The sequence below is a fragment of the Mustela putorius genome, unplaced genomic scaffold (genome assembly GCF_011764305.1).
Source record: "Mustela putorius furo isolate JIRA1106 unplaced genomic scaffold, ASM1176430v1.1 tig00000095_pilon_pilon_pilon, whole genome shotgun sequence".
In the NCBI taxonomy this organism is placed as follows: Eukaryota; Metazoa; Chordata; class Mammalia; order Carnivora; family Mustelidae; genus Mustela; species Mustela putorius.
Genome location: NW_025421280.1, coordinates 23,090,021 through 23,110,688, shown reverse-complemented (window position 1 = coordinate 23,110,688; position 20,668 = coordinate 23,090,021). Strand labels below are relative to the sequence as shown.

At 52.4% G+C, this 20,668-nt stretch overlaps 1 protein-coding gene across 4 annotated transcripts in view; it reads right to left on the bottom strand.

The window, feature by feature from the left end:
- Positions 1 to 3,875: 3,875 nt before the first annotated feature.
- PFKFB4 (6-phosphofructo-2-kinase/fructose-2,6-biphosphatase 4) overlaps positions 3,876 to 20,668 on the bottom strand; it is a 33,425-nt gene continuing 16,632 nt past the window's right edge. For 2 of the 4 annotated variants that reach the window (XM_045080315.1, XM_045080314.1), the window contains exons 7-15: positions 19,965 to 20,086; positions 17,395 to 17,602; positions 16,663 to 16,809; positions 9,512 to 9,616; positions 8,556 to 8,564; positions 7,779 to 7,899; positions 7,610 to 7,672; positions 6,625 to 6,689; positions 3,876 to 4,550 (exon numbers count right to left, since the gene is read on the bottom strand). In XM_045080315.1, coding sequence (XP_044936250.1) covers positions 4,491 to 4,550; positions 6,625 to 6,689; positions 7,610 to 7,672; positions 7,779 to 7,899; positions 8,556 to 8,564; positions 9,512 to 9,616; positions 16,663 to 16,809; positions 17,395 to 17,602; positions 19,965 to 20,086 — 900 coding nt within the window. In that variant the 3' untranslated portion in view covers positions 3,876 to 4,490. Of the gene's footprint in view, positions 4,551 to 6,624; positions 6,690 to 7,609; positions 7,673 to 7,778; positions 7,910 to 8,555; positions 8,565 to 9,511; positions 9,617 to 16,662; positions 16,810 to 17,394; positions 17,603 to 19,964; positions 20,087 to 20,668 lie in introns of those variants that run through there. The other 2 variants (XR_006606862.1, XR_006606861.1) reach the window with 1 other exon arrangement.

The window sequence follows — 20,668 nt, the reverse complement described above, 5'->3', positions numbered from 1 at the left end:
CAACCTTTACTTACTAGACAATAGAGTCACTGTTCTCCATGTGGGGGATTTTTTTTTTTCTTTTAAGATTTTATTTCTTTATTTGAGAGAGAGAGAGAGAAGGAGGGAACATAAGCAGGGGGACAGGGTTAAGGGAGAAGCAGGCTCACCATGGAATAGGGAGCCCCATGCAGGGCTCAATCCCAGTACCCTGGGATGATCTGAGCCAAAGGCAGAGGCCTAACGACTAAGCTACCCAGGTGTCCCCTTTCTTTTTTTTAAAGAAAAAGGCTAAAGCCTCTGCCTTCTGCTCAGGTCCTAATCCTGGGCTCCTGGGATTGAGCCCCACATCGCATGGGCTATCTGCTCAGCAGGGAGCCTGTTTCCCTTCTTCTCCCTCTGGTTGCCTCTCTGACCACTCATGATCTCTCTCTCTGTCAAATAAATAAATAAAATCTTTTTAAAAAATAAATAAAGATTTATTTGAGAGAGAGAGAGCATACGCACACACTCACAAACCGGTGGAGAAGCAGAGGAAGAGAATGCCAAGCAGACTCCCCACTGAGCTCAGAGCCCGATGATGCAGAACTCAATCCCAGGACCCTGCGATCATGACCTGAGCTGAAGTCAACTGACTGAACCAGCCAGGCGCATCCTCCATTTTTCACTTTTTAAAAAAAAATAATATTTTATTTATTTACTTGCAGAGAGGTCACAAGCAGGCAGACAGGCAGGCACGGGGCGGGGGGAAGCACGCTCCCTGCTGAGCAGAGTCCAATGCAGGGCTCCATCCCAGGACTCTGAGATCATGACCTGAGCTGACAGCAGAGGCTTAACCCACTGAGCCACCCAGGCGCCCTTCCATTTTTCACTTTTAATAAAATAGTTTTGTTCAAACAACAACATGCCCAGCCCCACACATGACTGATCTAAGCCAAACATGCCAACATTTCCTTTGCCAAGTGATCACTGTATTTTCTTTTAATATATAGTATGTATTTGTTATATTATAAACCTAACTCAAATGTTGCTGAAACCTTTTTTTTTTTTTTAAGATTTTATTTTTAGGGGCGCCTGGGTGGCTCAGTGGGTTGGGCCTCTGCTTTCGGCTCAGGTCATGATCTCAGGGTCCTGGGATCGAGCCCTGCATTGGGCTCTCTGCTCGGCAGGGAGCCTGCTTCCCCTCTCTCTCTGCCTGCCTCTATGCCTACCTGTGATCTCTGTCTGTCAAGTAAATAAATAAAATCTTTTAAAAAATTTTTTATTTTATTTTATTTTATTTTTAAAGATTTTATTTATTTATTTGACAGAGAGAGATCACAGTAGACAGAGAGGCAGGCAGAGAGAGAGAGAGGGAAGCAGGCTCCCTGCTGAGCAGGGAGCCTGATGCAGGACTCAATCCCAGGACCCTGAGATCATGACCTGAGCTGAAGGCAGCGGCTTAACCCACTGAGCCACCCAGGTGCCCCCCCCAAAATTTTATTTTTAAGTAATCACTACACCCATTGTGGGGCTCGAACTCACTGCCCCAAGATCAAGAGTCACGTGCTCCACTGACTGAGTCATCCAGACACCCCTGCTAAAGCCTATGCCTTTGGAACAGCATTTCTTTCTATCCAAATGTCCTCTAACCCTAACATCCAATGATGGTCATTGTTTCCTAGCAACCCAAAATACTATACAATTTTTCAATACGACGAAATATAATCCCTCTTCCTATGGCTCTGGTAGAATGTTGGACCTGAAGAAAAATTCTCATAGTGTTAGATCTTTTTCCTTCTGCTGTTGCTTTGCTATTAGAAGTCTTTAACATCTTCTCCCAAAAGTGCTGAGGCCTCTCAGGTGTCCACACAGGACCTCAGTGTCCAGAGACGGGGGGAGGACCATCAAGCTGTCCCCTAATCTTGACCACCAGGAAGACCATCGCAGCTGAAATCGCGCTGAACTTGGGGATGAAGGCCAGAGGTTTCTGTCACTGATCATGACACAATTGGGTAAGGCAGAGCCATAGCTACTGGCAACACCGGACCTGACAGAAGCAGCCCGGCCACAGCTACCTCCATCCCGACACACTGGGAGAGGTGCAGATGGGCAGCCAACATGTCCAGCCCCATCGTGTCCACTGAGGAGCAGCCCTGCGACTTGCCCTCCAACAGCCTGGCCCCAGCGCAGGAAGCATGCAGAGTCCAGTGAAGTCCTGGACCAGGAGAAAGGGAAAACCCTGCCTGTCACCATCTTCCCCAGCCCAAAGGCAGGTGACAAAGAAAACAGAGCAGAACCAGCCAACACACTCCCACTCAACGCCCTGCCGCCCCTCCATCCTTGACCCAGCCCCTGGTTCCATCCGCTCCCCAAAGATGCCATGATCTGGAACCCATAATTTCCCCTTAACGGTCCTCCACCTCAGATGCCCCTTCACACATCTGCTTCCTGGGTGAGGACCCAGAATCCTAGGTTGGCCCAGAGAAAACTCGGTCCTGTCCCTGCCCATGGGCACCAGGCCCAGGACTAACTCCAGGACAAGACAGCTTCCTCTCCAGAGAGGGGTAGGCATGGAAGTGGGAGCTGGACTGAAGATCCCAACACAGACCTATGAGAGTCCTCAATGTGGGAGTCTTCAGAACCAGCTGAAAATACCTCAGAAATGGAGAGATGGCCACAAGCTACAACCTTAGATTCTCATTTTTAATTTTTTTTTTTTTAAGTAAGCTCTAGGCCCAACATGGGGCTTGAACTCACAACCCGGAGATCAAGAGTCACATGCTCTACTGACTGAGCCAGCCAGGCGCCCCAATTTTTTCTTTAAGTATTTTTTGCAAAGAATGCTGGACACAGTGTGATGTGCAGCTGAGATCCACCAACCATCACCCATTCCAGGGAGAATGGGAAAATGTCTTTGACACAAGCACACGTGTCTTCGACACAAATGTTTTGACATGAGAACCGTCATGGATAAAACCTGGCAGCCAACTAGTGGGTGGCTGCCCATGCAGAGAACACTCCAGGCAGAGGCGGAGAGGATCTGCCCCAAGTGATGCCATGCCCCCAGACTTCCCTCTGCCCAATCTCAGTCCTCGTAACACTCTGGGTCCAGCAGCTCCTGACTGCCCTCGCTGGTTGTGCCTCGCTGGTCGTGCCTCGGCCAGCCGGTCCTGGAGAGGTGGGGACGTCTCAATGTACATGACGCCAACCAAAGAGACCCACCAAGGCCAACAAGCAAGCATGTCCAAGTGACCAAGTCATCAAAACTTCTGGGGGACATGGAAGCAAGGGCTGTGGTCCCCATGTCCCAAAGGCAGTGGCATGGTCCTCTGGTCCTGACTTCAGGGCTAGGGGCTCTGGCAGTCGTAAGTCCAGAAGCTCCTGCCCCAGCCCTCCACCAGGTCTGTCCACGGCCACTGCAGTGCACAAGGCTGAGATGACCAGCCGGGGCGGGGGCACAGGTTCCCCTCAGGGGCAGGTGGTACCTACAAGCTGCAAAGCCCCAGGAGGCTGGGAAAGATGGGCTATTCTGCCAGGGAAGTTTCCAGGTACAATGTGGGCTCAGAATCCCAGACCAGGACCCAACTGTGGACAGCAGGGCCTCCGACTACAGACCCAGACACCACCCCACACAGCTTCTCAACTTGCCAGCCATGCCTCCTGCCCAGAGACAAGAGGGAGCCAGGACCCTGGTGCCCAGGGAGGCCAGCCTGCCTCCCTGGGCCCAAAGGAACTCAGGGGTGTATGACAGATAGCAGCCCCCCAGGGTGATTCTCACGCCAGGCTCCCACACACAGGAAGCTGAAGCTGTGCCATGCTGGGAAAATCCTCCCCTGGGCAGGGTGCCCCCGCCTTCCTGCCGGTCCCCTGCTCGGTCTCACGGGTGGAGGGCAGTGAATGCCAGGACAGGCTTGTTTCTCTGAATGGTTCACAGCAAATGCATTTCTCGGCCACCAGGGTCCGCTCCTGTGTGGACACAGCGGTGACGGGGCAGAGGTAGCGAGGGGAGCACAGTAGGGGACGGAAAGGCAGGATGGCAGCCTCTTCCTCGAGCACCTGCGTCGGCACAGGAAAGGGCGTTCACACGGCCACCCCGACTTCATGTGCTTTCACCGGGACAGGCATGGGGCAGGGGTGGCTTGGGCCCCCAGCTCCCCAAAATGTTCCAGCGTATGCACGGTCGAGAAGGGGTGACCACAAGGGCCGCATCCCCTGTGGGCTTCTGCTGAAGTGAGCCCACGGCATTCACGAGCTGCTCCGACACGAGGGCCGGGCCTTGGGCGGCTCTCCGGTTCCCGGCGGGCAGGACGGGAGGGGCACCCCCGGGCAGATCCAGTCTGGCCAAAGCTTTACAGCAGCCCATCGGGCACGACGTCTAACCCTGTCACCATCGATGAGGAATCAGGGGGACCAGTGCATGGCCTCTGGGATGTTCCAGCAGAGAAACTGTCACACGGGCCTGGGGGCCTGTCATGACCGCACCTGCAGAGCTCAATATCTGCCTGGGGGTGGCAGTGAAGGAGATATGGTCACTGGTGAGCAGGGACCGTGACAAGGGCTTCTTCCGGGGGCCTCGAGATGTCTACATTCTGCAAAACACACACACAAAACACAGAACGTTCACTCTGTGGCCAGAACAGATGGACACCCACTGCCCTCTGTCTACTTTACTCATCGCTGCAGTCTTCTGGGTTCACATACTCACCCTCCCAGAGCCCTGGCTGTTGGACTCCAACTCCCAAACTTCCCTAAGAGTGAGGTGCCCAGGAGCCTCTCCACAGGTGAGTGGGTGGACGAGCACAAGAAGTCAAAGGAGGGGAGGAAGGTGCTTGGGTCCTGCTGGCTCCTTGCTCACGGGACCGGCAGTGCCCAGAACGAGGCCCTCCCACCTCCTGTCTCAGATGTTAGGCAACTGGGAGGGAACAGTGGCTGGGGGCTCAAATCCTCACCGGTGGGGGCAGGGAAGGGCACCCCGCTCCTGGGGGTGCCCACCTCCTGGTCTAAGTCTTGGTGGGCAGGTGTCTGATGAGGCCCAGGAGCCTGTGTACCCCTCCTCGTCTGCGGCCTGCTCTGTCCTCTCAGCGCCGGGGCACAGGGTGCCCTGGACCTCCTGAAGCTGGCAGCTACAGACGGGCCTCACCCAGCCACAAAGACCAGCCCCTTCCATGGCTGCGGGGCTCAGGCCTGAGGGATACAGGGCCTGACACTTTCCTCAGCTCCATGAGACGGTGCTATGAGTCCCCCAATCCTGGTGGCCCATCTTCTTGATTGTGGGCCCTCACAACCAGCACCTGCTGAAGCAGGTCACCTGAGGCCACCGTGATGCGCCCGGACTCACAGGGAAGAAGAAATGGCCCCCAGGGGCCCACCTCTGGGTTTGCTGAACCAGCCACTGCAAGGGGAGGGACAGGTATGACTCTGATGCGGGATGGGGCAGGCTTCCTGGGGGCCCCTTTCCCATCTCAGTTTGCTCCCAAGAATGGGCTAGAGCCCGGGAATCCTGCCACCTAAAGGGAACCTGGGGTCAGCGGAAGGTGGCCTCTCGGAAGCCAGCATGCAGAGGGGGGCAAAGGGGCTGCCAGGGAACCTATGGGTCCCACCCTATAGATGTTCAGCCCCCAGTGCCTGCCAGGTCCAGGGGCTTCTCTTACCATCACCCCTACCCTATCAGTCAGAGAGGGCCCACTGCCTTCTGGACTTCCCTCAACACAAAGGGCACCTGTTAGGACATGCCTTCCCCAGTGACCTATGGGGGCCAGAGGGGGCCTGCAGCAGTCTCAGGACAAACAGGGAAGAGGCCTGCACGGTGGATGGTCCCAGTGAGGGGGCAGCGCCTTAAGACATCCACATATCTCTGCCAGTAGGGATCAAGGCCAAGGGGCTGCAGGTGAGCAGCCCAAGTTGTGCACCTTTGGCAGGGACCCAGAGCCCCCCATACCCCCTTATGGGGGGCAGGAGGCACAACGGAGACCCCAGGAGCCTTCTTGGTGCACCTGACTCCAGGAATGGGATCCAGAAGGGCCGGTCCAGCCCTTGGCCTCAGTGGAAGAGGTAAGCAATGTGGCAGAGAGACCTCCCATGGACATGGAAAGGGGTTCTAGGCAATGGTTCGAGGAGCTTCTATCTTAAACAAGGCACTGGGGGAACACAGGGTCATGAACTGCTCTGTAGCAGGACCATCTCTATCCAGCACCAACACACTCTTAAACCTGTAGAGCCCTTTCCCCAACAAAAAGCACATACCATTTTAGTTTTTAAAGGTGCTTGAAGTTGGAAAGGATGCCCATGAGGCCTGAACTTAGAGGGGATCATGGAAGAATCTCCACCTGTCCCCTTGTAGGCCTCCTACTTCTTTCCCAGCTGAGGCTCCCTCTCCCGCTGGCTCAGACCTCTACGGTAGGGCTGCTGGGAAGCCACCATACCCAGGGTCAGGTACTTCCTACCCTGGTGGCCCAGCTCCAGGGACTTCCCCACTCCCAGGGCAGCCCCCTTGGGAAGGCCTGGTCCAGAGCCATGACCTTGCCCTGATAACAGGACAGCAGGCTTGGCACAGAACTCAAGTTCTCTCTGGCAGGCACCCCAGCTGGCCCTGGGCCTGGGAGATGCGGTATCTGGATACCCCTGGGAATAAGCTCACCACCCCAGCCATAACCCCGCTGCTACCTGAGGCCTGTCCCGGTGCGTGTTCACAGCCATCACATTCAGGAATATGGACTCCACTTTACAACCTGCCAAAGGGAAGATGTAAATCCATTTCCCCTCCTGGAGCCGTAGAGGGTAGAGGGTAGAGGCTTCTCTCGGGTGGGAGCCCTGGGTGTCAGAGAACAGGCAGCCATTCTCAGCCTCACCCAGTCCTCCCACCTTAGGCAGCTTTGCACGCGAGGAAGGACGAGGCACACCGCAGCCCTGTGTTTATCATGTGCCACCGTGCAGCCTTGGTGAGAAGCCCAGACACCCAGGAGGGCTTCACCGAGGACATGAGCTGTCCACTGCCGGGGCAGAGCCGTCTAAGCAGCCCCAGGCCTGAGCTCCACATGTTATCGATCCGTGAGCCTTCAGGGCCCCTGAACCACTCAAACCCCAAGCCACAAACACAAGGCCAAATCCACATCACACCAGGGGCTCTGAGCAATGGGCACGAGGGGATGGGCACACAGGGGCCTGACATCAGCTGTCGCTGGGCTTTCTGGTCGTTCTCCCAAGGACACGACCCCCTGAGGGGTGCCTCGTAGCATGTGCTCAAGGTGACGAGCTGAGACCCAGGAGCTTAGAAGGTGGCCTGAAGTCCCTGGCAGGCATAATGAAAGGCAGAGGTGGGGCTCAAATGAGTCTGCCCTCAAGATACTCTGAGTATTTTAAGGCCCAGGTCCTGGGGGCCGTCGGGGTTTCAGAAAAAAACAGAAAAGCCCGTCATGCGGGCGGATGATGGTTAAGGATCGCTGGAAAGGCTCATGTGGCCACAGAAACTAAAACCAAAAAAAAAAAAAAAAAAAAAAAAACTGGGAAAGGCAGTGAGTAGACAGTAGACAGAGAAAGAACGAGACCCTAAACCCCTAAGGGGATTTTCAAGGGATCCGCAGAAACATCATGGAGCCCCGTGGAAAGCCAGTGTCTAGCAAGCAGGCCAGTGTTCCAGAAGCTTCCTTACCGTAAGCCACAGGGGTCAGCTTCAGGACGGTGTGCAGTGGACACTTGAGGTAGGGCAGCTGCTCTGTGGACACAGATGGGCAGGACTGGCACACCAGGGACGCTCACATAACAGTCCCTCTATCTCTCTCACATATACACACCCCACCTCCCTGGGGGCCGGCCAGTACCTGCTGCCTTATCAAGGAAGTAGGCCAGGAGACAGCGCATCACAGCCTGGTGACAGATGACCAGTACATTCTCTTGCCTCTCCAGCTCCATGATGACAGGCTCGAGGCGCTGGACCAGGTCCTTCATAGGACTACAAGGACAAGCAGGAAGGGTCCCTCAGGCCCTGCTCCAGCAGTAGTGATGGAAATGTTCTTTTTTTTTTTTTTTTTTTTTTGGAAATGTTCTTGGTAGCAGGCTACCTCCTCTCTTCCAGGACCCTCACTGTTAGGGGAGGCTATGGCTAGATATCCTCCAGCCTGGCACCCCGGGGGCATGGGCAGTGGGGGTGGGCAGCTCCGGGCTAGGGCCTGTCACTATAGGACAGTGAGATGTCCAGCTTGAGAGGGAAGCTGGGAGGGGAGAAGAACTGGCAGTCTGCGAAAGAGAATGCATCCTCCAGTCCCAGGGCCAGGTCCCAGGAGGACTGGAGGGCCGGGCTGGGCCTCAGGCTGCCAGCCAAAGGGGGCCATCTTCCTGCCTACCCACAGGGACCCCAGTGGAACCCCCAGCTGCTGGAAAGTAGGACTGGTAGTAGAGATGCAGCGCCCTTCCAGCCCATGGCAGATGGAACGCACAGAGAGAACCATGGGGTGGGAGGAGCAAAGACCCCCAGAACTTTCTGGAACATGACCCATCAGCATGCCTGAAGGCCCAGGAACAAAGATCCTCATGGTCGAAGTGCCCTGGGCCTCCCCTGGGTGCTGCAAGGTAGCCTATGAGGGAGCCCTTGGACCAACCTGTGGGCTCTAAGGTGTAGAGACTTCCACTGGAGATCAAGCCCTCTTTGCACACAGTGAGCAGGCCGTCAAAACATTCAAAACACAGCCTCAAGCTGGAGCCGGAAGTGCCCCCCGCAGGCTGACGGGGAGCAATGCCCCTAGTTCCTGGGGAATCCTAGATCAGTTCTTTCGGTAACTGTAATTTCCCTGCCTATTTTCCCTGCTATATTCTCAACTCTGAACAGGCAACTGCTTTGCTTCTTTCTATGGTTATCTGGGTTAGTTTTAAATCTGAGCTTTGCCTCACAGTACGATGTAGGGAATAATTAATGCTCCCCGGAGCTTACTTTTCCTGAAGATAGTCTAGCAAGGGGGGCCAAAAGCCTGGCACCTGGGGTGGGGGGCAGCTTCTGCAGCTGTCCACGTATGTCCGTACATATGTGTGTGTCTGTAGGGGTATCTTTATCTGGCCACTGTCCCAGGCCACCTCCCGGAAGTGGGAGATACCCAAGTCAAAGGTGACCAACTTCTGACCTGGGCCCTGGGCTGAGGCAGGAGCCAGTCTGAGGGAAGGTGTCTGAGCACATGGCTTCTTGTGGCCACGACTCAACTGAGGAAGGTCTTCCTAGCCTGTATTCAGGGCCCTGTGTCTGGAGCCAGGGGGAGGGCATGCATGATCCCTGGGATACCCCGGGGAAGGGGAAAGGCAAGGATGTGGAACATCGGAGAGTAGGAATCTAACGAGTCTCAGAGTTGGGAGTCCCGTGCAGCCATGTCCATCTGCCGCCGAAGGTGGGTGGGGACCGCGGCCTGGGTACCATGGAAGGGAAGTGGCATAGATGACACACACACCCAGCCTGGCCAAGTTCTGAGGTCAGGCCCCACCTGCTGCCCACGCAGGCTCCAGAGTCCCCCAGGGGCCCTGGGGCAGATGGCAGGGGGCAGCTGGGGCTAAGCCCCCATATCCCACCTACCTCCCCCTTGGGGTACCGGTACCGGTACTTGTCCTGGTCCCGCAGGGCAAATTCCAGTGGATAATGATCTTGAATTTCTTCGTAGGTCATCTCCTCACAGACACCCTAAGGAGATACGGAAGTCGTCACATCTCCCATGCCAGGCCCAGGGATCAGCCCTCGGTCGGGGACGCGGGGGAGGGCAGGCAGAGGGGACCAGGTTTACGGAGCATTTCCTGGGCTACGGGGGCTCTCCCAGCTTGGAGCTTAGAATCCCTCTGGAAAGAGCAGGCTTGTGGGGACACTGACCAAGGGGGCAGCCCCTCATCTGTAAAGAGCTACCACAACAGTCTTTTTCATCCATTCAGTTTACGCCATAAAAATAAACAGGAATGTGGGTGCCTGGTTGGCTCAGTGGGTTAAGCCTCTGCCTTCAGCTCAGGTCATGATCTCAGGGTCCTGGGATCGAGTCCCGCATCGGATTCTCTGCTCAGCAGGGAGCCTGCTTCCCTCTCTCTCTCTCTGCCTGCCTCTCCATCTACTTGTGATATCTCTCTGTCAAATAAATACATAACAAAAAAAAAAATCTTTAAAAAAAAAAAAAAAACCAGGAATGTTAACTATGCGTCATTCCTTGTGTCTTTTGTTCTCTGTGCTATAGAAATATGTATTCTGAGTTATGGACTGTCGTCCAAGCCATAAAGCAAGATGTCAATTGAATTCCTTCGACACACACACACACTCACACATAGTGTAGATTACCTTCTATAAATGCTATTTTTAAGAAAAAAATCCAGCAAAGAACACTGGTTCTCAACACATGAGTGTGGTTTAAGGGCCCCAAGAGGGGAAGAAGCCATAAAATGTCCTAATAAAAAGTTGCTGGCCTCTGCCTTTGTTCTAAGTTGTTTTCTAGACCAAGCCTTGGGGCAAAGGTATCTATTAAGAAGGAAAGGCCAAGAGAAAAACTTTTAGCTATAAATGTCTGTATGGGGGAAAAAAAAAAGAAGAAAGAAAGATCTCAAATCAATAATCTGATCTTCCACCTTAAGATACTGGAAAAAAGAAGAGCAGGCTAAAGGCAGAGCAAGCGGAAGGAAGGAAGTAATAAAGACCAGAGCAGAAAGGAATGTAACAGAAAACAGAAGACAGAGAAAAACAATGGAAGCAGAAGTGGGTTCCTTGATAAGATGAACAGAATTCACAGACCATAGATTGACAAGAGAAAAAGCTCCAGTCACTATGATTAGGCATCACAGAGGAACAGGACTACCAAGCTTCCAGAATGAGAACAGACTCTAAGGGGCTATTGTGAACAACTCTGTGCCAACAAATGAGATAAGTTACGTGAAATAAGAAAATTCCGAGAAAGACCAAGCATCTTTGTTGAGTCAGATGTGCCCTTCCTGAAAGAGACCATCAAGTCCTAATGCAGGGTACCTGTGAGCGTGACCTTATTTAGAAGTAGGGTTTGGGGGCATCTGGGTGGCTCCATCAATTGAGTATCGGACTCTTGATTTTGGCTCAGGCCATGATCTCAGGGTTGTGAGACTGAGCCCTGTGTTGGGCTCTGTGCTCAGTGCAGAGTCTGATTGAGATTCTGTGTCTCCCCTTTCCTCTACCCCTCCCCCAGCTCACACATGCTCTCTCACTCTCTTTCTAAAATAAATAAAACACATTTAAAAAAAGATTTTATGTATTTATTTGACAGAGAGCGAGAGAGCACAAGAGGACGAGTGGCAGAGGGAGAGGGAGAAGCAGACTTGCCTCTGAGCAGGGAGCCTGACCCAGGGCTTGATCCCAGGACCCCAGGATGGTGACCTGAGCTGAAGGCAGACGTTAACCAACTGAGCCACCCAGGCACCCCTAAAACAAATAAAATCTTAAAAAAAAAAAAAAAAAGAAAGAAAGAAAAAGAATGGGGCACCTGGGTGGCTCAGTGGGTTAAAGCCTCTGTCTTCAGCTCAGGTCATGATCTCAGGGTCCTGGGATCGAGCCCCGCATCAGGGCTCTCTGCTCAGCGGGGAGCCTGCTTCCTCCTCTCTGCCTGCCTCTCTGCCTACTTGTGATCTCTGTCAAATAAATAAATAAAATCTTAAAAAAAAAAAAAAAGAAAAAAGAAAAAGAGTTTTTTCAGATGTAACCAAGTAAATGCGGTCACCAAGGGTGGGCCCCAGTCCACTGACTAGACGTCCTTTCAAGATGACCAAGTGAAGACACAGAGAGACACATACAGGGAAGAAGGCCATTCAAGGACAGAGATTACAGCTATAAGTTAAGGACCGCCGAGGGCTGTTGGCAAGCACCAGATACTATGGCAAAAATATGAGCATTGAGGGGGCACCTGGGTGACTCAGTGGGTTAAAGCCTCTGCCTTCAGCTCAGGTCATGATTCCAGGGTCCTGGGATCGAGCCCCACATTGGGCTCCCTGCTCAGCAGGGAGCCTGCTTCCCTTTCTCTCTCTCTCTGCCTGCCTCTCTGCCCACTTGCGATCTCTCTGTCAAATAAATAAATAAAATCTTTAAAAAAAATATGGGCACTGATAGTGATTCTAGTAAAGGCTCAGATGGAAGTGAAGCATGGTAGAGAGAGCTTCTATCATCTTAGAAATACATATATCCTCACGAGCATAATAGAAATACAAACATTGGGGTTCGTATTTCTGGGATCTGGGAACCTGGGAGGCTCCATTGGTTAAGCAGCCAACTGGAGACATCAGCTGAGGTCATGATCTCGGGGTCCTGGGATCGTGCCCCATACCGGGTTCAACGCTCAGCGGGGAATTTGCCTGAGATTCTCTCTCTCCCTCTTCCTCTGCCCCACTGCCCTCACTCATGCTCTTTCTCTCTCTCTCTCTCTCTCAAATAAATAAATAAATAAATATTTTAAAAAAAGAAAAAAGAAAAAGAATATGAATGTGAAACGTACTTCTGGTGAGGCCTCAGAAGGAAATGGAAATGGTAATTTACTGGACACTAAAGAAAAGGCGATCTTTGTTAGAAAATGGCAGAGAGCTTGCTTAAGGATGTTCTACTGTTGGTAGGTTATTAAAAAAAAAAAAAAGGCAGATGATAGCAAGAGTTGGTAAGGATGCTGAGAAATCACACCCCTCAGGCACTGCTGGTGGGAACATACAAGGCTGCGGCCTGGCAGTTTTCTGCAAGGTTAAATACAGAGTCTACCACATGGGCCCACAATTCCACTCCTCTATATATGCCCAAGAGAAAGGACAACGTGTCCACACAAAAGGCTGCACACGAATGTTCACAGCAACATCATTCCTAGGAGCCCCCTAATGCATATCCCGCAAAAGCCCATCAGCTGAGGACTGGATATGTTGTATGGGGTACATCCGTCCAACAGGATACGGGACAACATAACGGGATGAAGCTCGGACACTTGCTACCACACACATGGACCTTGAAAACATGCTAAGTGAAAAAAAAAAAAAACACTAAGTCACACACAAAAAAATCGCATAGTGTATGATTCCATTTATATGAAATATCCCCACTAGGCCAGTCCACGAAGGCACAAAACAGATGAGTGGTAGCCTCCAGCTGGTGGGAGGAATTGAAAGGAAATGGAGGGATGGGGTCAGGGTTGCTTTTTGGAGCAATGCAATGTTTGCGATTAATTGTGGTTGTGGTTGCAGAGCTGTGGGACTATACTAAGAACCACTGAATTGTACGCGTTAGGTAGGTGAACCAGATGGTATGTGAATTATTTCTCAATAAAGATGGTATTTAGAAAGAAAGAAAGAAAGAAACAGATAAGGCCATGAATTGTGGACTGAACTAAGGGAAAAAAAAAAACACCCCAGTGTTGAAACAGAAGGCTAGCCCAAGGCTGTTTACCAGAACCCAGGAAAAGAACAAAGATAAACAAAGAAGAATGATGACTAGATCACAGATATTAGGAAAAGTGGAAAGATAAAGAAGAGAATTCACCAGCATCTAGGAAAATAATCAGATTAACTACAAAGGGAAAAAAAGAAACAACTGGGGTGGCCTAAGGCTTCTGTGTGAAGCCCAGTGTTAGAGCCGGGACTGAGTCCCTGCAGGGCACATCCCGGTGGAAACATGGCCGCCGGCCTCCATGACTGCCAGCAGTCCCAGCTGATGGGAGCCTACAAGGCGGTCAAAGGAGCTACAGGAGGGTCACAAAAAGTGCTTACCCTTTTCAAGAGCTCACCAGTTCTCCCCCAAACTCTCTCCTTAACACTCAGTAGATAAATATTTAGTGAGTCCCTACTGTGTTGGACACAAGAAGACTCAGTTCCTGCCCTCACGTGACCCAGAACCCCTCCCAGGGGCCGGAAACCCGGAATGGTTCTGGATGCTTGTCTTCTTCGCAGTTATCACTTTTTTTTTTTTTTTTTAAGATTTTATTTATTTATTTGACAGAGAGAAATCACAAGTAGATGGAGAGACAGGCAGAGAGAGAGAGAGGAAAGCAGGCTCTCCGCCGAGCAGAGAGCCCGATGCGGGACCCGATCCCAGGACCCTGAGATCATGACCCGAGCCGAAGGCAACGGCCCAAACCACTGAGCCACCCAGGCGCCCCTCGCAGTTATCACTTTTTTCCCCTTTCCCACATGTTGGTTCCTTATACCTGGTCCAGTTCCGACCACAGGGCGGGCTGGCATAAATAGGTGAATAAATGAGTAAGGGGCCTGCAGATCCCTCCACTTCTCTTTCTTGCTTGGCTGCTAGCCACATTCCAGGTGTCACCTTACCATTCTAGTGTCACCTGGAAAGGTGCCACTGCGGGCGCCTCTCACTGGTCTCCCTTCTCCAGCCTGTCCCCCTTCCTCACCCCCAACAACCCGTTCTCTATGCCAGCTGGGGTGACCTTTCTACAGTTCAAATCTGCTCTCATTACCAGCCTGCACTTCAGGCAACGGTGGCCTCGCCTGTTTCAGAACAGCCCTCCAGGGAGAGCAACTGGAAAAGCCAGACAGGAAAAAAAAAAAATTAATTTGCTTGATATTATCATAGAGCAACAAGGCGGGGAGGCCGTGAGGGGCCGAGGTCTTGGAGAAAAGGGAAGCCAAAGATAGAAACCTGGTACATGGCATCATTTCTCCTTTTGGGGTTCTGTTGCTTTGAAAGTGGCAGTTAAAAGGATGAGAAGCTGGGGGTGAGGGAGATGGGTGAAGGTGGTCCAAGGGTACAAAATTCCAGTGATAAGATAAATAAGTCTTGAGACATCTGGGTGGTTCAGTTGGTTAAGCGTTTGCCTTCAGCTCAGGTCACAATCCTGGGATCATGGGATTGAGTCCTGCATCAGGCTCCCTGCTAAGCAGGGAGCCTGCTTCTCCCTCTGCCTGCTGCTCCCCCTGCTTGTTCTCTCTCTTTCTCTCGCTTTCTCACACACACACACACAAATAAATAAAATCTTAGATTATACATACATAAAAAAGGATAAATAAGCTTTTGGGATATAACGTACATCATGGTGACTATAATTAACAATACTTTGTCGTATATTTGAAAGTTGCTGAGGGGAGCCTGGGTGGCTTGGTCAGTTAAGCATCCACCTTTGGTTCAGATCATGATCCCGGGGTCCGGCATCGAGTCCCAGGATTGAGTCCCGCATTGGGTTCCCTGCTCAGTGGGGAGTCTGCTTCTCTCTCTTCTCCTCCCCACCACTTGTGCTCTCTCTCTCACTCTCTCTCAAATAAATGGACAAAATCTTAAAAAAAAAAAAAGAAAGAAAGAAAGTTGCTGAGAGATCAGATCTTAAAAGTTCTCCTCACACACACATAAAAAATGAATAACTATGGCCGTTGACAGACAACTTATTTTAGTAATTTTGTAATATATAACTCTACCAAATCCTCGTGTTGTGCACCTAAAAGTAACACACTGTTACATGCCGATCATATCTCAATAAAATCGGGGTGAGGCGGCGAGGAGGAGAAGCCAAACAGGAAGTAGGGACTGAGTAGACAGAAGCCTGGCCGAGCTGGCAACCATGTTGGGCTGAGGGGCCAGAAACAGAAGCTTGGGCCCACAAGGTTTTCCATCAGAACCTTACAGGCCACATTCTAGGAGAAGGAGGAAGACCTGAACATCGATTGCCCTCTACAAAGATCAAAACGCAGCTTAGCAATTGCTCTATGCCTGAGTCGACTACAGTAACCCACCCCAACCGGCTGCCCAAAGTGAAAGTTAATCCTCGGGGGAGAGCAACATTCACGTGGGCCTAAATTATGTCCAGCACGGTTCATCCAAAACGTCCAGCTCCCAGTCAAACATTGGGAGCGTATCCAGAATACATAAAGAACTTCTAAAAACCACCAAGAAAAAAAAGGCAGACAATCCAGTCTGGGAAGAAAAAGAATGAAAGACCTCACAAAAGATACCCAAATGGCCAAGAAACAGACTAAAAAACTACCATAATTAAAATCTGTGTGTGGGGCACCTGGGTGGCTCAGTGGGTTAAAGCCTCTGCCTTCGGCTCAGATCATGATCCCAGGGTCCTGGGATCAAGCCCCGAATCGGGCTCTCTGCTCAGCAGGGAGCCTGCTTCCTCCTCTCTCTCTGCTTGCCTCTCTGCCTACTTGTGATCTCTGTCTGTCAAATAAATAAATAAAATCTATAAAAAATAATAAAATAAAATCTGTGTGATACTGTAAATCATACTTAATATAAAAGTAGATGAAATAAATCAACAGGGAAAAGATAGATGGGTGGTTATTGGTAAGTGAGTTAACTGGAGAGAGATCAGTTTTTAAGGCTTATGTTGGAACACTAGAAGAAATTTTGGTTGGTCGAGATAGTTAAATTCAAAAGAAGGAAAGTCGGAGGGGAATCCAATCCCTAAAAACTGAAGGAAAGTGAAGGAGAGAGCTGCCCCAGGGCCTTGGCACAGTTGCCCTGGCTGAGCTCTGCTGAGCCCAGGAGCACCGAGCAGCAGAGGGTGGGGGCAGTGAGGGTCAGTGGGGGTGGTGAGCAGATGGGGATAGTGAACGCCAGGCAAGGGAGGGGCAGGGACTGCAGCGGAGGGTGGGGGCACCGAGCAGCAGAGGGCGGGCGGGTACACTGGGGGCACCGAGCAGTGAAGGGCAGGCATTGGGGGCACCCCGCAGCAGAGCGCGGGCACTGAGGGCACTGAGCAGTGGAGGGCGGGGGCACTGGGAGGGCGGCAAAGGGCATCTGATTACCGCGTCGATCTCGTTGAGGACCTTCCACTGCTCGTACGGCACACCCAGGGCCTCGGCTGTCTGGATGGTCCTCTTCATCTGGCTCGTCCAGACCTTCAGGTCCTTTATGTTCTGATCACGGATGAACTGGGCCAGACTTCTGGCGAACTGAAATGCATCAGAAACAAATTCAGACTCACAGGCCCAAGGCTGCCCTTCAAAGGACCACAAAGCCATAGGGCACAACAGAATCATGCCACCCAGCCTCAGAACAGAGAACTGACCTCCTGCGAGCACCCACACCCGCGAGCGCTCTCGTTACACGTTCTTACCAGATGCTCCAAATTCCAGTTGTGAAGCATTATGCCCCTCGCCATCGCCCACCTCCCAACCGGATGGCCCGGACCACATGACCTCCCCACAGAGGCCTGAGCATCTCCCCCAGACTGCGGGGCAGCCATCAGCTGCATTGCAGGGACTTGGGTCACTCCCATAACAGCGTGCCTTTCCAAGGAAAGGGGTTCAGCTGGTGATAGCTCACATGGAAGCCAGAGATCCAAGCGTGGTGCTTGGTGACTTTTCCTACATGATAGGAACATTCCAGATTGAATGAAGGTCATCCACCTATATTACACATGAGCTACGAGAGCTAGAGCCAGTCCCGTTGAACACATGCATACATGCACCCAGCTGCCCACGGCTCCCCCCACCACCCCCGAGCAGGCCAGCTCACGTACACACACATGCACTGACCTCCCTGCCCCGGGGGGACAGGCCCGGGTCCCCGCCGATCCGGCCCTTGAGGTTGAGCTCGCTTTCTCCGTGTCGGCAGAGGTAGATGGAGCGGGGGGTCACGTGGATGTTCATGAGGTAGTACACGATACGGCTCTGGATGTGGTCGGCCACGCGGTTCACCACGTAGCTCTGCCCCACGTCCATGATCTTGATGTAGGACAGATCCCTTTCCAGAGAGAAGGGCGACAGAGACAGGTAAGTGTGACTGCGACCCCGAGGGCTCAGCCTGCCAGCCACAGAGCTGTGTCCTCCGGACCACCACGCTTGAGATCACGACACAGGGGACGGGGAGCGGATGTGCAAGTGACGGGATGAGGAGGGAGCAACACAACACGTGGGACATCCAGACAGACCCCGTGAGAGGTGCTCAACACTTATTGTGTTTCCAAAAGGTGACATCGAAAGGGTCAGTCATACACATTGTGACTGTCACCCCAGCTCTGTGGCCCCCAGGCCCCACTTGCCTACCTCTGAGCTCTTAACGCACAGTCTGTAAGGTGAAGAAGAGAGAGTTTTTTCCAGGCCTGACCTTGAGGTAGCTGGCAAACCTTCTTCACCTCCGCTCCCCTGGCCAGCCACTCCTGGACCTGCCTCTCCTTCCCCCAGGAAGCCTGCTCCTGTACCCCAGCTCAGCTGCTTCCCTTGCTCGCTCAGGCTGGGCAGCGGGGCGGCTGGGAGAACCCACTCACTCGTCTGTTTATGTTTGCTGGGTGTTGGGGAGACAGCAGGAGGAAAGGCAGGGTTTCTCGGGCATCGTGCTCTGGGTTGGCCTGGGAAGGCCGTCTGAAGGTTCTTAGCTGAGTTCTCACTGTCTGGCCTGAGGGCCTGCGTTTAGATTTAGGGTTGTTACACAAACACCAATAAAAACAGCAGCAGCATCAACTGAGGAATCCGACAGGAGCGCTCCATCTGGCTAAGCCCCTCTCGTGCAGTCAGGTCACAGAATCACAAGAACCACTGTTTTGGGGTGACTGGAGAAACACAAAAAACCACAGAGGCCCAGGCAGTGGGTGCCGACTGGCCTGGGCTGGCCACAGACGCTCAGTCAGTGCAGGAACTGTTCTGTAAAGACTCCCAGAAATCATCTCTCTTCCAGGCGCCTGTTCCCCCTGGTTTGTACGCACGAGATGTTCTCCTATGATCATACAGGACCCATGCCCACGTTTATATCCCAGACGTTCAGGTAATGCTGCACAACTTACCCTGTCGCCTGTGTCTTGCCTATGATCTGCGACTATGCAATACTTTACCAGGGGCCACGGTGTTACTGACTTACCCGCGGCCCCCACTAGGCTATTACACAGAAGTTGGTGAACAATGGCCAACAAGTCAAATTCGGCCCACAGCCCGTTTTTGTAAATAAAGTTTTATTGGAATAGGAGTCATGCCCATTTATTGACATATTGTCTATGTCTCCGTTGCACTACAATGGCAGAGTTAAATACCTCAACAGAGACTGTTCCCAAAGCCTAAAATATTTGCTACCTGACCCTTTACAGATAGAGTTTGCTACTGTAAGAGCCTTAACTGCATGCCCCTTGCGGGTCTGAAGACCCTTCCCCACCCAACACTTACTTTTGCTGTGTTTGCCATTCCAGAAGGAGTCTGTGGAGCTAACCAGCACAGGCCACTGCCAGCTGTATGTAGACAGGATCTGGGCGCTCCCCCCACCCCCACCGCCTCAAAACACAAACTGTGCACTCACAGAACATGAAATGTTTGCAAATGCCCTGCGGGAAGGCCCTTCACACAGAAATTAGGCTTGATTTTATAAGAGAATAGCAGAAAATTCTTTCTCCCTTTTTTCTTCCTTTCTCCCTCCCTCCTTTCTTTTTATTTTTTTATTTTTTAAAAAAGATTTTATTTATTTATTTGACAGACATAGATTACAAGTAGTCAGAGAGGTAGGCAGGGAGAGAGGAGGAAGCAGGCTCCCCGCTGAGCACAGAGCCCGATGTGGAGCTCTATCCCAGGACCCTGAGACCATGACCTGAGCCGAAGGCAGAGGCTTTAACCCACTGAGCCACCCAGGTGCCCCCCTTCCTTTCTTTTTAGCAAGCTCTATGCCCAATACAGGGCTTGAACTTAAGACCCTGAGATCAAGAGTCGAATGGAATAACAGAAAATTCTGACTTGCAGAGCCTCACATAAGATAATAGGAGTTCTGCAAGTCACCTCTATTTATTTATTTATTTATTTATTTGACAGACAGAGATCACAAGTAGGCAGAGCAGCAGGCAGAGAGAGGGGGGGAAGCAGGCTCCCCGCTGAGCAGAGAGCCCGATGTGGGGCTTGATCCCAGGACCCTGGGATCATGACCTGAGCCAAAGGCAGAGGCTTAATCCACTGAGCCACCTAGGCGTCCCTGGCCCACAATTTCTGCCCAAAGGGAAGAACAAGGCCAGACCATCTCTGCCTGTTGGGGCCACCCTTTAGCCACCACGCCGGCGAGTCACAAGGAGGCAGCCGAGCAGGACCCCCGCCCACCACCCATCATAGCTGCAGAACACAGTGTTCGCCTCACTCACCTGTCCAGGTCCTCATCCAGTGACTCATACGAGTTCTCATAGCACTCAATGCGCCGCATGAAATCTTCTGTGGCCTCGTCACTGTCGTGGTTCACGTAGTCAGGGCTGCCCAGTTTCACTTGCTGTAGGACCAGGCACAGAGCAAGGACACATGAGGGCTAGAGGCCAGGCAGGGCCAGAGACCAAGGAGGATGCTGGGCGGGGGGTGAGGGGATGCTGAGCCAGAGGCCAGGACAAGGATGGGGGCATGAGGCTGGAGACCGACCCCAGGAGACTCTTCCGTTAGGAAGAGTCCAGCAGTCCCCCGGTCTTCATTTCCACACTCGTGCCGGCAGACTACTACAGGGCAGCTGAAGGGGGGAGTCCTCATCTTTGTGCCACAGCGGGAGGTGAGGCCACAGGGGCGAAGGGCCTGGAAGCCCCTTCCCAGCTGAACCATCTCCCCCAACCCAGATGTTCATTCCTTGGATAAGGAGATAGGGTGTAGGGGAGAGATGTCAAATCTCTTTCTCTTTCAAAATATAAACATCGCTTCCTACCCCCCACTCCCTACCTGCAGAGGCTGAAGTTCCTCTCCCACTGTCCAGGGAATGACGATGGGGAAAGGGAGGGGAAGGCAAGAGGAGGGAACAAGAGTGCACGCCCCCCAGCTACAGGGCCCGCTGCATGGGAGAGTCTCCAATCACCTGACCTGGCGTTGTACA